The sequence below is a fragment of the Uloborus diversus genome, chromosome 2, assembly GCF_026930045.1.
Source record: "Uloborus diversus isolate 005 chromosome 2, Udiv.v.3.1, whole genome shotgun sequence".
In the NCBI taxonomy this organism is placed as follows: Eukaryota; Metazoa; Arthropoda; class Arachnida; order Araneae; family Uloboridae; genus Uloborus; species Uloborus diversus.
The window spans coordinates 182588932-182605459 of record NC_072732.1 but is presented as its reverse complement, the minus strand read 5'-3'; the positions used below and the strand labels follow the sequence as shown (position 1 = coordinate 182605459).

Below are 16528 nucleotides of genomic sequence, written 5' to 3'. Positions count from 1 at the left end.
CTGTTTTGTCCGTCCAAAATTAAAATGTTTTGCCTCTTTGTCTAATTTTTTCAAGTTCCAATTGAAAAAAAAAAAAGATGGTATATAAAAGTTAGAAAAGTTTCATAGTTAGAAACTCCTTATGTACAATTTATTGCTTTGAAGAAAGTAACAGATACCAAAAATTACAAGTCATAAAAACAATTAAGTCTGTCTTTGGTGACATCAGAGGAAGTACGGAGGTGAGAGGAACTCTCCCAGAAATGGAGAGTCAATTTTAGGAACTTTTTGGAAAATTTAGGGGTAAATAATGAATGTTGCAGTTCCCTCCTAAAATTCTTTTTCCTCCAATTGTTTAATTTTTATATAAGCTTGGGGGGAAGCAGTAGGGTGTAGGGGCCACCCTCGGCACCCCTTTTAGAAGGTACACTTTACTGCTTCAGGAGAGGATAACTGTCCTCATTGTCCCTATCGTGAATCCATACCTGATTGCAGGTTCTGTCACAAATTTTGCAATTAAATTGAGGATATCTGTAAAGCGCATACATTAATGGACAATGGACCAACACACTGTGCACTAACATTCTATTTTTCTTAAGCTGTGCTACGCTATAAGGAAATAAGGGCTTACTTTGATTCTTTAAAAAGATTTAGATGCACACCTGCTAGGATCGGCCTTCCTTCTAGAAAAGTAAAAGAACTTGACAAATTGGCTACTCGGGAAAATTCTGCCATAAGGCTGAAAAATAAATTCTACTGTTTGAAAGAAAACTTTCCCTTAAAAAGCCCAATTATGATTTTATGAGTCAAAGCCAAAACTGGTTTTATACCACTTTTAGTTTTCAAAACATATATTACTTTTAATTTCCACCTTATTTCAAAACAACGAAATATACATGGTGTTCCCGATTAACCTGCAAGATTTCTTTTTTCGTAACTGTTAGTCCTAGATGCATACTTCCAATTATTTTTCAATGGAGATAACTTCCCTAAGCATAAGTTATGGACCTAAGGCCAGTATAAAAAGATAAATTTTTGGCAATTCTTGAAAAAAATGTCCTGTGCGTAACACTAAGTTTTTTATTTTTTCCGGCTAATCAAAGCCTTCAAAAAATAATGCTGTTGGGGAATAATACATGCTTTAATATACTATCAAAGTATAACACTCAATCCCATATTTAATAGTTACTTGAATAAAATTAAAAACTTAGCGTTACTCACGGGACACTTTTTCGAGAATCGCCCTTTTGTATTTTTGGGCTATTTTTTTTCTTCAAACTTTTCATATCTTAACTCTGCATCTGATTTTACACGTTTTTACAGTTGGAAGTATGCATCGAGGGCTTACGGTGAGAAAATAAGAGGTCTTGTAGGTTAAACGGGAACACCTTGTAAAGTATCTACAATTATGGTAAAATAAAACTGATCTACCCAACCATTGATTGCCCCTCTTTAACTCTAAATCATTTTGTGTTACTTATGTATCACTCAATTTTGATGTACATTAGTTTGACAACAGTAAAAACGAGCACTATAAATAGAAGGCGAGATTTAATACCTCAAACAAATGTACACAACGTATTTACAAAAGAAACATTGCATATTTATTTCGGAATGGGGCATGTCGTTTATTGACGGTATTGCATAGTGTGTGTGATGGCAGGGATGTTCCCTCTGCTGTGCTAGAGGCATCGGTCAATCTCCTCATTAACCACTTGGTTGCTCCAGTCTAGCGAGATGTCATCCAAATGGTTGTCGAAGTCATTCAGCTTACGGTACATTTTGGAGTGAAGGAGGGCAGCTGTTGCACTCAATGCTTTGTGGCCCTGTTCAAAGTGGACGCTATATAAAAAAATTCATATGCATGAACAACTAGATTGTTTGCATTTCACAAGCACAAATAAATATTATCAGGTATCTGAAGACAGAGTGAAACTTTAGGAAACTATGAGGAAACTTGACCCTCCCCCCCTTGTAAAAACTATTCAAATATGCATACAAAACTCACTGTAAAATTTTTTTTTCAGTTTTTCTTCTTCTTTTTTTAATTTTCAGTTTTACAATGTGATATCATTCCAAAATTTTTCGAAATTGCAACCCAAAATTTTCTGAAATTTCAGACCACGAAACACCCCTGGATTGGTCAAAGTCACACAAGAAAAGCTGTAATTTTTGTTTCTTTCAACTCTTAGTAAAGTCTACTTTATTGAGAAAAAAGCTGAGGGCATGCTTCTTTGAAGCACACATCTATGCGTTACAACTTATAAGTACCTCACAAGTCCAGTACAACCTGTGAAGTTGACCACCCTTGTAAGTTGACCGCATTCATAAGGAATGGAATAAGCCATTACTCTATAAATCAACCTCTGTGAGTTGACCACCTGTTTAAGTTGACCACTAAAGTAGTGCACCGCAAGTGGTCAGCTTACACAGGTTTCACTGTATTAAAATTTGAATAACAAAATTTTCATGGTTTTAATTTTATAACTTTTTTTTTTCCTAGTGAGAAAAAAAAATTGTTTTAAAAGAATATCAGTTTCTTATCACGATATCATTAGTTACAAACTGCTTTTGTTTGTAAATTTTATAATTGGTTGTTTAAATAATTTAGCAGTGCTTTATGAGACATTAAATGCATCAATATTTTAAAATTAAAATTTTTATGCACTTCAAATTGTCAATACTAAGTAAGCAATTTAGCATTTGTCTTTTTCACATTGAACTGGACACTCTTAAGGAGCACAGAATTTTGCTTAAACATTTTTCATCATAGTTGCCAACTTAAGAAAATCTCCATGGATAAAAAAATGGTTTTGATAATAAATATGTAAATCAAGTCTTATAAATTTTACTAACTGCAATTTAGTATACTTGTATTTAAAAAAAGATTGTCTTTTTAAATGTTTCATTGCACTATTTGGTCTTTATTGTTATATCTATTTGTTATATTTACCAGAAAAACATCATCTGTTTCATCACTCCAAAAGATATTTTTTGAGCATGTAGAGTTCCCCTCATTCCAGAATATCAAGTACTTATATACTCAAGGAATCCATAAATGTTAAGTTTCCTTTCAATGCAAATAAAATGATATTTAATTTAACTGAATCAAACTACTTGATACTTTCCATGATTAATTTAAATTAATTTTATCACTTACATTTTGAATGATTTTTGTTTTAATATAATTGGTTTTCCTTTAGAAATCATTAGAAGAAAAATGTATAAATGGTAGCATTTTCAAAAAAATTTCTCTTGCAATTTTTCAAGTCAAACATCTATATTTTTTTATTTACGTGCTTAAAATCATCTATATTCAATGGGTGCCAACCCCTGGATCTCTCCCTATTAAAAGTTAGCCAGGGTTCATACTCAAATAGCCAAAAGGTTTCCTCAACTTTTTTAAGTTTTCCATGTAGCTCAAAAAAAAATTCTAGGTCAATGCTTTACAAACAATGTGTATCACAACATTAATACATATAGTTTTTGCTGAACCATCTTACTGGCTGCAAGAAGATTATTTGTCCAGACTTTGCAGACAAAATCCTGTTTTTTTTTAATAAAATTGCTGAAAATGCACTCTTTTATCTTTTGAAAATGCTATCAGCATCAACCCCAGTTCTTTTAAATAGGGTCCTGTTTTCATTAATTAGTGAAGTTGCGAACATGTACACTGTACAGTTTCAAATTTTTGCATCACGTTTTAGTTTGAGAACTATAAAGTGGAAAAGTGAAAAAATTCATTAGATAATACAATTAGTTTATCAAAAAAACATACATTGTTTGTTTTAAATTCAGAAATAACAAAACTTCTGAGAATAACACATAGTTTTTAAATTTTTTTACAATTTTTGAAAGAGTAATAGCCCAATGTATGCAAAAGAGATTAGATAAGCTATTCAGATTTGAAATATAAATTTGAAAAAAAAAAAAAAAAAAAAAAGGAGCAAAACAAGCTTGTTGCCAGTCAATAGCTAGGAAAATATAAACAAAAAATAATTTTAATGTTTAAAGGAAGTTAACAGTTTTGTGAATTCTACTTCTATACAGTATATCCCGATTATCTGTGGATAGTGTGGCACGGGAACCACAGATAAGTGAAAATTGCGAATAATCCAAACAATAGGTAAAAACAATACTTAGTGTATATAACAAAAGCTAAAAATTTTAATGACACTCACTCATACATTTAAATTATAACTAAAAACATTGCTCCTACTAACATTGAATACAAAAAATATATATGTAAAATCTAAAAGCAAACAATAACACAATCATAAGTTATTAAAAAAATTGTGAAATGATTCGTGGATAATTTGGCAACAGATATTGGGAGTTTACTGTACTTGTTATTTCAATTTTTCAACCTTTTAAAGAAATTTTGTTTTGAATGTAATTGTTTATGAATGATTAATATTTATGTTACTCTTTTACAATAAAAAGAAAAACATCAAATAAATACGAAGTTTTTCAATCATGTCACAATCACTTGATAAATATTGGATGATTATTAATGTATCAAAGTATTAACATTTTGATGGCTAAGCCTATTGTATGTTTATTGCACTTCCAATTGTAACAGTAATAAGGTTTTTGAACAACAACTTTATAAGCTGAAAGCAATCATTTCACATCTGCCAACTTTTAAAACACTAAACAAATAAGATCTGAAATTGTAAGTCTAAAAAAGTAAAAAAGGTGTAGGATAGTACATTTAAATTCACAGAAGATTGCAAATAATGCTTAGCATTTAAGATGGGAATAAGAGAACAGTGGATACAACTGGATTTCAAAATGCATAGGGTCTGGTGGGGGAAAGTGGTCAATGGGGTAAAGTGGTCATACGTCAAATAAATGACTATAGCTTGGAAATAAATGTTCGAATGAATGTGAAAATTTTATTTTAGGTTCAGGGAGTTAGAAACTACATTTTGAATACAAAATTTCAAAACTCGCAAAATTTTATTTGGTAAAAAAAAATATTTTCTGTAAGTATGAAAATTTTAAAAATCTAAACACCTCTTTTAACTTCTTTGGGAAATTTTGTTTGTTAGAATTATGAACAGATTGACGGTACAGGAAGCTTCCTACATGTCTTAAGATCGCTTACTCATTAGCAGTTAGCTGAATATATTTTAGATAATTTTTTAGAACAATTTCAGTAAGATGGGGTAAAGTGGTCATAATATTAGGTTTAACGAATATTGTTCTTCTAATGTTACTTAATAGTGAGGTATAAAGTAGATATAAATTAAATATTACTTTCACTTAATATGTATTCTTTTTACAGTAAATGGGGTTAAATATACGAGTACATAGGTATGCATACGCATATATACTCGTGTAGGCATGTATAGAAACGTATTCACATACATGCACCAATAAATATGTATATGGGTATCTGCGATATGGGTATTTTTTATTTATGCAGATATACATTCGACTATACACGTATATACTTGCTTTTACTCGTATGTATACGAACACTTATGTACTCAGGTAGACACGTATATACACGTGCGTACTCGAGTAGACACTTACATACAAGCATATGATATACAAGTATAGAGGGTGAGTTTAAACACTTGGGAAATTTTTTAAAAGGTGTTAAAGGGGAAGATAAGAAGCTAGAATCATAAGGAACATATGTTCACAAACACAATGCTGACGCACTACATGCACGCAAAGCCAAAGACTGATGTATGCAAAACAGGTCACAAATTTGATACACTCAGACAATTTTACACAACATTTTAGGTCGTAAGATAGTTTTACAGCGATTGAAGAAATTTTCGGCCTATAGCTGTAATACATGCGTCGCAATCACAAAGCACTCTCTGTTCTAATAACGAGACTTTTGAAAAACTTTCATCCGTCACTGCGCCTTTGTTGCGATGCGTGTAACTACTACGGGTCGTAACTTTTAACAAGTATTCTAAATATTTCCTAAAAACTAAAATTTTGAGTAAAATCATCTTAATGCAAAAAATTTGTGACCTGTTTTGCATCCATCAGTTTCTGGCTTTGTGTGCATGTAGCGCGTCAGCGACCATAAGTTCCTTATTATTCTTTGCTTCTTATCCTCCCCTCTCACTACCCTTAGAGTTTTGCTCAAGAGCTTGGATTCACTCTGTAGGCATACATGTATATAAGCGTATATACTCGTGTATACATATATGTACTGGTGTATACACGTAAATGTACGTATATACGTCTTTTCAGGTATGTAATTGTGTTTACAAGTATACATACGTATATACTCGTGCTTCCACATATACACATGCATATATGTGAGTAAACACGTACAAACACGCACTGGATGCATCCATGAATTAATTCGTGTATACCCGTATATACATTTATGTACACTTATGTATGTATGCCCACATGTACACTTGTACATGTATGCGCATATACGTCTACTATACACGTGTATACTCAGGTATGCACATGTATATTCGAGATGCAAGTGCATACATGCATATGACGTTCGTTTATACGCGTCTATATACGTGACACATATATAAACATGACACATATATACTCGTGTAGATACGTCAACACTCCTTTAGGTAATCACGTATACATGCTTCTATACTCGTGTATACATGTATATACTTGTATAAGTAGGCATGTGCATGCTTGTATGTGATGTATACATGTATCTACTCATATATGAACGTGTTCATTCATATTTACACGACACGTATATACTCGTGTATACACACATATATTAGTGCATGTACTTGTAACTATAAACATAACTGAAATATACAAATATTAGGTTTATTTAATATGGTTTTGCATTTATTTTTAACTATGACCACTTTACTCCATGCTATGACCACTTTCCCCCATCCCATGGGGTAAAGTGGTCATAAACACAAAGGGAAAAGAAAGTGTTATAAAACTAATTAAATCAATATATTTTTTTCTAAACTTCAATGTACTGTGTTCATTAATAATGCAATGTAAAATAACAACAAAAAAAGTTGAAGTGTTTAAATAATTTGTTTTATTTATTATCCACCAAAGTTGAAAACCTACGATTTTATGACCACTTTACCCCACCAGACCCTAAATATTGAGATGAATTAGTAAACAGCAGCTAACATGCAAAAAATCTTTCAGGCATGATACGTGTCTATTAGAAAGAGTTGTAAAAAGGTTAAACTTGGAGATTAAAAGGCCCATTTTGTGACAAGCCTGTCTTTATATATTAAAAAAAAAAACATTTTTTTGTGAGGCGTACATTTATTCATGGAGTTTATTGATGATCCAATACTGCAATCAGCATAGATTTCCTCCAATTAGTAGAGAAAAAAGAATTCCCAGTCTTTTGCAAGGTCATCCATTTTCCTTGATTATTCTAGGTATTTCATGAGTGTATGAACTGTTTGCTTAAAGGGTCATTCCATAGTGACTAACGTAACATTCGCAGCTGATTTTCAAACTCCTTTTACTTACACCAGGAGTAAAAATAAATGTGTTTTGTTCTAATATGCAGATTTAAAATGTACAAGGTAACTATTTTTTCATTTCTACCAAGAATTTGAAGCAAAATAAGCGCTGGCAGGTGTTTTTTCACCAAAAAAGGCATCATGACTAACGTAACATTTTTGCAACCCTGAGAAACAATGCTTATGTTACGAGGCAAATTTTTCTGAAACTTTCGCAGGCATTTAAAATTGGCCGATATATTTGTAAGAGGTAAACAATCTATTTTTAAAATTCTACTACAGATTTGTTACAGATGAATCTTTTTTGGCCCTAAATGGTACTTTTCCGAAAAACTGTGTGTGACTAACGTAACGTGACTAACGTAACCATCGAATAACAAGCAATGAATGCATATAAAAAACTTTTTATAACTAATTTCTTGCTTTTATATTAGTTTTAAACTTTTTAGGAACCCCGCTTTGTATTGTAATATGGTTTCTTCTTTACTTTTTTTCTATATTAGTGTAAGAAATTGATTGGAAGGATTCAGTTCAATTAACTCAATTTGAATGTACGAAAAAAATAAAAGAAATAAAAAAAAACTGCTTTTACAAACTGAATAACATAATTCTTGGGCTAATTAAATCCTAAATATCTCTCTTTTAAAATATTACTTTATGCAAGTTGATAGTTTCACCGAATTCTAGCATTCTGCCGATATACTAGTCATGGTCACAAGAAACTCCGTAGTACTATTCAATGGCATATTATATTTTAAGGTTTAGTGATTCATCGAACGAATAGTGCTACGCATCCTTTTATAAAATGTAATATTGAAAAACAAAAAATATTCGAACGTTTTTGCAGAATGCATTTTAATTCCAGATATCACCGCAAATGTTTGAATTTCTAAATGATCATTCTTGCATTTTCTGAAATATATGGCAGCAGCAATTATTGTCACTGTATCATGCAACATCTTCAAATATTTTCCAACGAGCAGTCATTACTCCATTTTAATAATAGATTGAGATGTATTTTCTAAAAAATAGAGACGTTCTCCTTTCTTAAGACTGTATTTCTGTTATCTTAATTCTTAAGCTTGGATTCTTGTGTTGAATGCACATTCAGCAGAGTACTCATTTTGCTTTACTCACCTTTTTTTCGTTTTTAATAATTCTTTAAATTGGAAGTATCTTTATAAAGACCTTTAAAAAAGTATTTTTCTAAGTAAACAGAAGGTCAACAGTGCCATATTACTGGTATTTTTCACCCTTTATATTTTTAATCAATATAAAATGCCTACATATTCAAAATTGTTCATGAAAATGTACATTAAATTAAATAAGTTTTAAATATTAGCAGTCACTTTTAAAATGTTACGTTAGTCACATGCAAACTGTTACGTTAGTCACAACTCAAATGTTACATTAGTCTTACTAATTATTTTATATCTACTGATACTAAAATAAATATTTTGCACTTTTTAAGTAGATATGACACACATGTAAGAAAATAAAAAGTGCTGTTTGGTTCAATCATCTGGTTTAGTTTTTAAGCAGAAAATAGTACATTTTCGTGACTAACGTAACGTAAATATTTTCGGTGAAATAACTAAACTAATTAAAATACTTATCTTATAATGTATGCAAAAAGAACAGTCAATTTTATTGGGCCAACATCTAATCGTTTAGAATAAACTTAGTTCTTTTTTTTAAATATTTTCAAAAAATTTTATATTACACAAGAAAACTTAGACGCATGTTTTTTGCACATGCTAAGCCTTTTCTACAACCTCGCACGTTTAGAGCCAGAAGAAAAACACCGAATGAAATTTTTGCAAACTGTTACTGGATTTATGTATTAGAAAGTATGCTGAATGAAATGATAGGTCACAATTAAGGCTTCGTGGAAAAAAAATTTCTCAGGTTGAGGTTGACATTTCTGTGGAATGATCCTAAATCAGGTTAAGACTGCACAAAAATTACGAGTGATGTTATACAAGTGTAGAATGATGAATTATTTTTTTTTAATTTAACAATTTCAATTGCTAAAATTTTAAGGAAAACAAAAAATAATGAGAAAAATTTCATACATTTCTAGCCTCATGTACTAATTGTAAAATCAAAACTCCCTGATTTTGATGTTCTATCTCCATCCTAAACATCCATAAATTTTTGGCCACTTTTACTATATAAAATCATTATAAACCTAAGATATACACTGGATATAAATTTTGGAGTAGGTATTACAAAATAAGGAGCGTTCAAGTGCTCTACTATAGAACATGAAATGTAAAATGGATTCAAAATAATTGTCAACATCAAATTAAGATTTAAAGAGTAGAATTACGCATAAAACAAAAACAGGAGAGATTTGAAGACCAGGGTTGGCAAGGTTTTAAACACTACTGTAAAAACTAAGGTAAATACTGGTTTTTACCGTCCTGTCCAAAACTATGTTTTTAGAGAAACTGTACTTAGTGAAAAAATATCAAAAACAAAATGAAATGCGTCAAAGTTATGTTTAATATTGACTATTTATTCAATGTGAACATTTAAGTATTAATACATATGTGACTTATTTATAGAGCTTAGTCTAAAGAAGTTACATAGAAGTTGAATTCTTCATTTAAAATTTCAATTTGTACGCATGTTTTTTTTTTTTTTTTTTACCATAATAGTAATCAAATGTTTCAACATTTATGCATGTGTGCAAATGAAAGTGTTCAAAATCTAGTGCAATAACTGACTAAAACTTATTCAATGACAACTTTTGGACTGAAGGGGGAATTTTTTTTTTTTTTTGAGAGTCTTTTACAGCTTTGTGAAGATTTTCTTCTCTTGACTAGGGTGCCATTTCATACTCTAAAACTAAATTACCACCAAACTTCATTAGGAAAATGCCAATATTTTTTTTCTCAAAAGTGTCAACCTACTATGGTTTTTGTTTATTGTAGTTACAGAATGTATTATATTAAAAATGTGAAGGAAAAAAAAAGAAATTGCACAAGTTAAAAAATATAAGTGCATATATTTAATCATCAATTTATTGTTCTTTAATCTATGCTTTAAAAAAGAATTTTCATTAAAACATCATGTAAAACTTATAAGCAGAAGCCATTGAAAATGAAGCTTTTTTTGCACCTAAATATTACACATTTAATAACATTCTTTTGAGTTATAAATGGAATTGAATTTAGTTGTCACAATAGTGTTGTGAATTTCCTTTCTACTCTACCAATTGTTACTAACAAAGTCTTTATAAAATAGACTTATAGGCATTTTATTTTAAAATAGAATATTTTTCAGAGAACATTTTGAAAAAAAAATATTATTAAACACTCATTAGTTAAAACTTTTAATTACTATTTACTTTTTTGAATTAAGAATATTGCAGTAAATACTAATTTATTGGATTACATCCCTTTAACTCCAGCATGCTTTTGGAAAGTTTAGGACACTTTTGGGCAGTAAAAACCACCTGTCCTGTCCTAAACCAGTTTTGGACAGTCCAAAACCCAGCCCTGGAAGAGATCAATGCAATTGCCCTCTGCGACTCTCTTGCATGCATCTTATTCAACATCACTTTTGAGAAGTTTATTTGATCATATAGAATCAGGACGAAGATCAGTTCAGATTCTGGTGGCTTATGCCAATGACATTGATACTATAAGAAGCTCTAAACAAGCTGTAATTTAAGCCTACAACTCTCTTCTCTTTGAAGCTGCATCCAAAGAAATGGGCCTTAGCATCAAGGCAGATAAAACCAAATACATGGAAATAAATAAATAGCACTTCAACTCTTCTCCTTCCTAGTTAATGATTATTTATACACAGTCGTGAAAGAGTTCAAGTATTTTGTAGTGTTATCACTAGAAACAATGACATCAGTGATGAAATCAACTACTGTTTGGCTATGGTGAATAAATGTCACTTTGGTTTAAAAAGTCAATTGAAAAATAGGCTTCTCTCGCAAAGTACAAAAATAAATACCTATAAAGGAAAATAATGAGAAAGGTTTTTGGAGTTTTCATGAAAAACAACACGTAGCACACTCTTTACAATTTTGGGGAGAAATTCTATAAGCAGCCAGATATATATTGCCCATTACATTACAGCTAATCATATTAGGAGGCTAGGACATCCATACCGATGAGAGGATAACTATTTCACCAAGAAAGCGACTTTTTGTAAATCAGATGGAACCTGAAACAAAGGCCAACCACCCACAAGGTGGCTAGACAGAGGAAAAAGATCTCCAAGTGATCAGTGATGGAAGATTGAAAACAGAACAAGGGTGTGTATAACTGGGCAAGATGGCGAAAATGTAACAAGATAGCCTCAAGCTGTTCTGAGCAGTAGAGCCCAAGAAAAATGTTGGTTTAAAATTTCAAAAGGTCACCTATTTTCTAAAAACTAGTTGCATCTGGAGCCTTTTCAATCAAAAGTCCTAGCTTCCCAAGGTCAGAAATAGTCACAAAAACAGTCATTTCAGTCACCAGAGACAACCTTAGGACAATTGTGAATGAGTTTACTATTATTTCACTCAGTGGCGCACACAGGAATTTTGCAAGGGGAGAGTCCACAGATGAAGGTCCCATTTTCGTATCATACCCCAATATGCTCTCAAACATATTCACTTGATTTTATCGATTCTTGAGAATAAAAAACAGTAAAAAATAAAACTATTGAATAAATAATTACCACTAATTGATAAAAAATATTAATAACATAATTAATTTACCAGAAAGCAAAATAGTTGATGCATTTACTTTTCTCATTATTCAAAAATGAAAACAGTGGAGCAAATTTAAGTACAAAGCACCAAGTCTGAAGATCAAAAAAAAAAAAAAAGCTCATTGTAATCTGTAATCACAAAACTAAAAACATGATTATAACACTGTATTCATTTACAGTCACCAATCTGCCTCTAAAATCAAGACCCAATTAACCTCTGAAATTAGTGGAAGCTCAGTCTCATTTTGGGGCCCCCCACTTTTTGTTTAGGGAAATTTTTCTAACATTCTATGCACACTGATACAAAACTAACTAGTGCTAAGTGGCCCAGAATTCAGAGTTACGTTTTCTACTTTACCGACTGACAGAAATTTTGTTTATTACATATGTTGCACTTGAATTCTCATCAAATTTGTGTTGTAACATTTTGAATTATATTTGACACTTCACACAGGAAGTTAAATGTCACAAAAGGAAATTAAATGTCATCAGAGTTGAATCAAATCTCACATTTGAAAATTTAGCTTGTAGCTACATTTTATCAAATGTGTCCTCACTTTCAATAACTTAATTCTTTCAAACATTTTTATTTAGGAAGTTCATATCATCACCTCAGAGCAACAGTAAGATATCTAATTCCAGAAATAAAACTAAGATATCTTAGTGTTGCTCTGAGGTGACGATATGTTTGCTATCTCTTTATGAAATGCAGTCAAGCAACAGCATAAAACTGGAATTGTTAAACACAGTTTCACAGTGAAATTTAGGCCCACTAAAAATTCTGAGAGGAATCTCAAGCTTCCCCAGCTTTTTTGGGTAATCAGGCCCTATCTATAAGCTTACAAAATATCGTAGAATAAAATCTAGTTTTCAAGTTCTTCCTCAGTTTGTGATGGTTACATTGTTTGAATTCAGCAATATAAGAACACATTAAACGTTCATTATGCATACTACTCCTTAAGTATGTTTTTAGCTTTCAGTGAATTCCGTTGTAACGGACGTTACATCCACACACAAATTCAATTATAAAAAGATTATGAGATGTATATAAATGCTTCCAAATTGGAGCAAGTTATTTTTTCTTGATAAAACCAAGACTGAAGACTAGTTTGACCAGGTTTCAAATTTTTTTTTGTAATTAAGCTGCAAAAAATAAATAATATTTAACTGTAACGGACGAATGAAATGGAACATCATTTGTCCTATGGCACGGTAAGATTAAAAAGTCTGTGAATCTATTATATAAATTTGTTTAATTTTTTTTTAAAATTAACATCACAAGACATGCCTCTAACTTATCAGAACCTTGGTATTAAAATTCAGTTATTCTCTTTTGTAATAAAAATTTTAAAAATCTCTGTAACGGATGTTACGGGCTGTAACGGATGTTACACTGTATGACATGGACATGTTGTATGGTACTGAATGATATATTAATAGTTGAAAGGTTAAGGCCTTAAATTTCTTTAGACCATACAATGAAATCGCCAAGTCATAGTCAATCATTTCATACAATAATTGTAAAAAGTTAAACCTATTACTTAATTACAATATTAAAACAAAATACCTTCGACAAACACTTTTGCGCACAATATTTTAATGACATTTACTTCACTAAAAAGAATGTTTACATTACATGAATTTAAAAACATATTTGCATTTTTTTATTCACATTAAATGAAAATGACCCTTGAGCTGAAACTAGCCTCACTGGAGCGCTGATTTTCTGAAAACTTTATTTTTTCCTGCTCATTTGAAGTTCTTTTCAAACCAGTGTTGAAAATTTCCTGGACTGTACCCTCAATTATTTCTTGGACTTGGCCAGGATATATCTCATTAAAAACAACTCTTATTAATATAATTCCTAACATCAATGTTTGTCAGACAGTGACGGATTTAGCCAGATCATTTGGGAGAAGGCGGGGGGTGGGGGGGGGGTATTCTAAAATTATCTCAATTCTCACAGGTGTTCATCCTCCTTCCCAAGAGAGGCCCTCAAGACAGCCCAAACCAAAATAGCTAATTAATACCCTCCCTCCAAAAAAATCAATGGCACAATCTGCATCATTGATCTACCCTCCTGCATGGCCCAAGTTACATCTGGTCACGAGCCTCTAAATTAATATCATGAAAAAATGTAGGAGCATTTTTAAAATAAAGATAAATTTTTCTGCTTCAAGGGAAAGGAAATAATTCTGCCCTGAGACAAGGAGTTTAATTTATTTAAAGTAAAACAAGTGATAAGATTCGCTATTTTTTTTAGTTTTCGTCATTTTTTTAAATATATTTTTTATTCCTCTCCGAAAAAAATTTCAAAGCTCATAAGGTTTGGAGGGAGGGGGACATGGACCCCCTCGTAATCTGTCCTTGCTGGTCAGTAGTTTTGAGTTTCTCCATCTTTGAAGGGACTGAAAACTCTCCTAACCTTCAAACTTGAGTCAATGTGATTAGATTCATAGATAGTACTAAGTTTCACTACTCTTCAAGCCCTGTCACCAGAGCTTTTAAGCATTGACAACCAATATCACAAAAAAATCGTCTAAAGTTGAGTATGAATTTCAATGTAAAAACATTTCCAGAGAGAGAGAGAATTTTGAATGTGTCCTTTTACTACCTCAAAGATGGTCCCTAGGAATTGCATTTTTAGAGCTGTAATTCTGAAAATGTGATCAGAGAGAGCTCTCACACCTCCTTTTTCATGGCATCATATTTAAAATTGTATAAAATCTTGTTTTTGTTCTTTCAATATCAAGAAGTGCTCGAGAAAGAGATCAAGAATCTATCTCCTTGACACTACCAAAGATGGCCAGGAACCATAATTTAAAAGACTTCAGTTTAAAAAAAAATCCAAAAAAGAGCCTCCAGAATCCCCCCCCCCCTCCCCCAATATCATCAAAGATCATCGCAAGCTGTGTTTTCAGAATAAAATTTTGCAAAATTTAGCTAAGGCTCAGAGCCCCTTAGCATCCTATTTATGAAAGAAAATCTGTATTTACAATTTAAATTTTTGTTATGATCTTTCTCTCTGCTTATTTCATCACGTTTGATATGAAAACTGGTAAAAAGAGATACCATCTTGATATTGCATATTTTTTATGAGGAAAAAAAGTACCATTGAGGATCTAAATGACTGTTAGAAATAGTTCTTGAGTCCACAAACGAATCAATCAGTGAAAAATGTGAGTAGAACCAAGATACTGGTTAAAAAAATTTTCCCCCCATTCTTTATACTTGAAACAATTTTAATTCAAACTCACAACACAATTTAAAAAATTAGGCATACCTCCTTTCTATATATATATTTTGTTTTATTTTGATTTGTCGCTTCTCCATATAATGCCCATTAGCCATTCGCTCCCCGAAAATGATTGTCTATACCCCCCCCCCCAATTGGCATGTGCCTTTTTCGGGACCTAGACCAACCCTGGCTACATGTTGCCAACCATGGACTTTATGAACTGTTTGATGTGTTGAATACATTTTTATAATAGCATTTAAAAATGTGTAACGGATGTTACATTCAAGTTGTAACGTCCGTTACAAACTTATGTAACGTCCGTTACATGCCTGTTTCTGCATGGTTTTTATTATAATCATATCAATTTTAGGAATTATAGTTTCTTTACCCTTAAAATAAAGAAAATAATTAAGAACAAAACTTTTTAAAAAATGTTTCACCTAGTGAGGAGAATTTGTTTACCTTTTTGTAACGGACCTTACATACAATACATGATGATGTAATTATGCCCCTAATTAGACTATTTATGATCTAAACAAGCCCAAACATGGTTTTCTTTTACTTTTATAGTTTTTATATCAATATTAAATTTAGAAGCATAATTTGCATTAGCAATAAGGTACAAAAATAATCATTTTAACTAGCTAAAAAACACAAAAAATAGACATTTTACCATCTCTTCCTCCCCTAAATAAACCTAATATGAGAAAAAGGCAACACTAGATTCTTGTTCTAGAGGTTATAAGCTTTCCAATGATATATAACTCTTAGGGATTTGTTTAAACTGATTTTCTGATCTCTTGGGTTCATGTTAGCTGGAATTCACCTTTCTCAAAGTCAAGGAAGATAACTCGGTTGTGTAATTTGTTATAAGAAAAGTGCACATTAAAAAAAAATCTTTTAACTAGAGGTATATATTTTTCCACTTTTTTAACTGAAATTATTGTTATCTTTGTTTGGAAATATTTTACGGATAAAATGCATAGAATAATAATAAATCGAAAAAAATGCAAGTCATGGAAGGGGTCCGCCCCCTTCCCGGACCCTCCCTTGTGTGCGCCACTGATTTCACTACTTCTTTTCAAAAATTAAATAACAAAATGTAGATAAAACCAGCTTCCATTTTATAGAT

At 31.3% G+C, this 16528-nt stretch overlaps 1 protein-coding gene across 1 annotated transcript in view; it reads right to left on the bottom strand.

Moving 5' to 3' along the window:
- Positions 1–1508: 1508 nt before the first annotated feature.
- Positions 1509–16528, bottom strand: part of LOC129216698 (ER membrane protein complex subunit 8-like) — a 32050-nt gene continuing 17030 nt past the window's right edge. Inside the window, exon 5 of the mRNA XM_054850913.1 lies at positions 1509–1821. Coding sequence (XP_054706888.1) covers positions 1662–1821 — 160 coding nt within the window. The 3' untranslated portion in view covers positions 1509–1661. The remainder of the gene's footprint in view (positions 1822–16528) is intronic.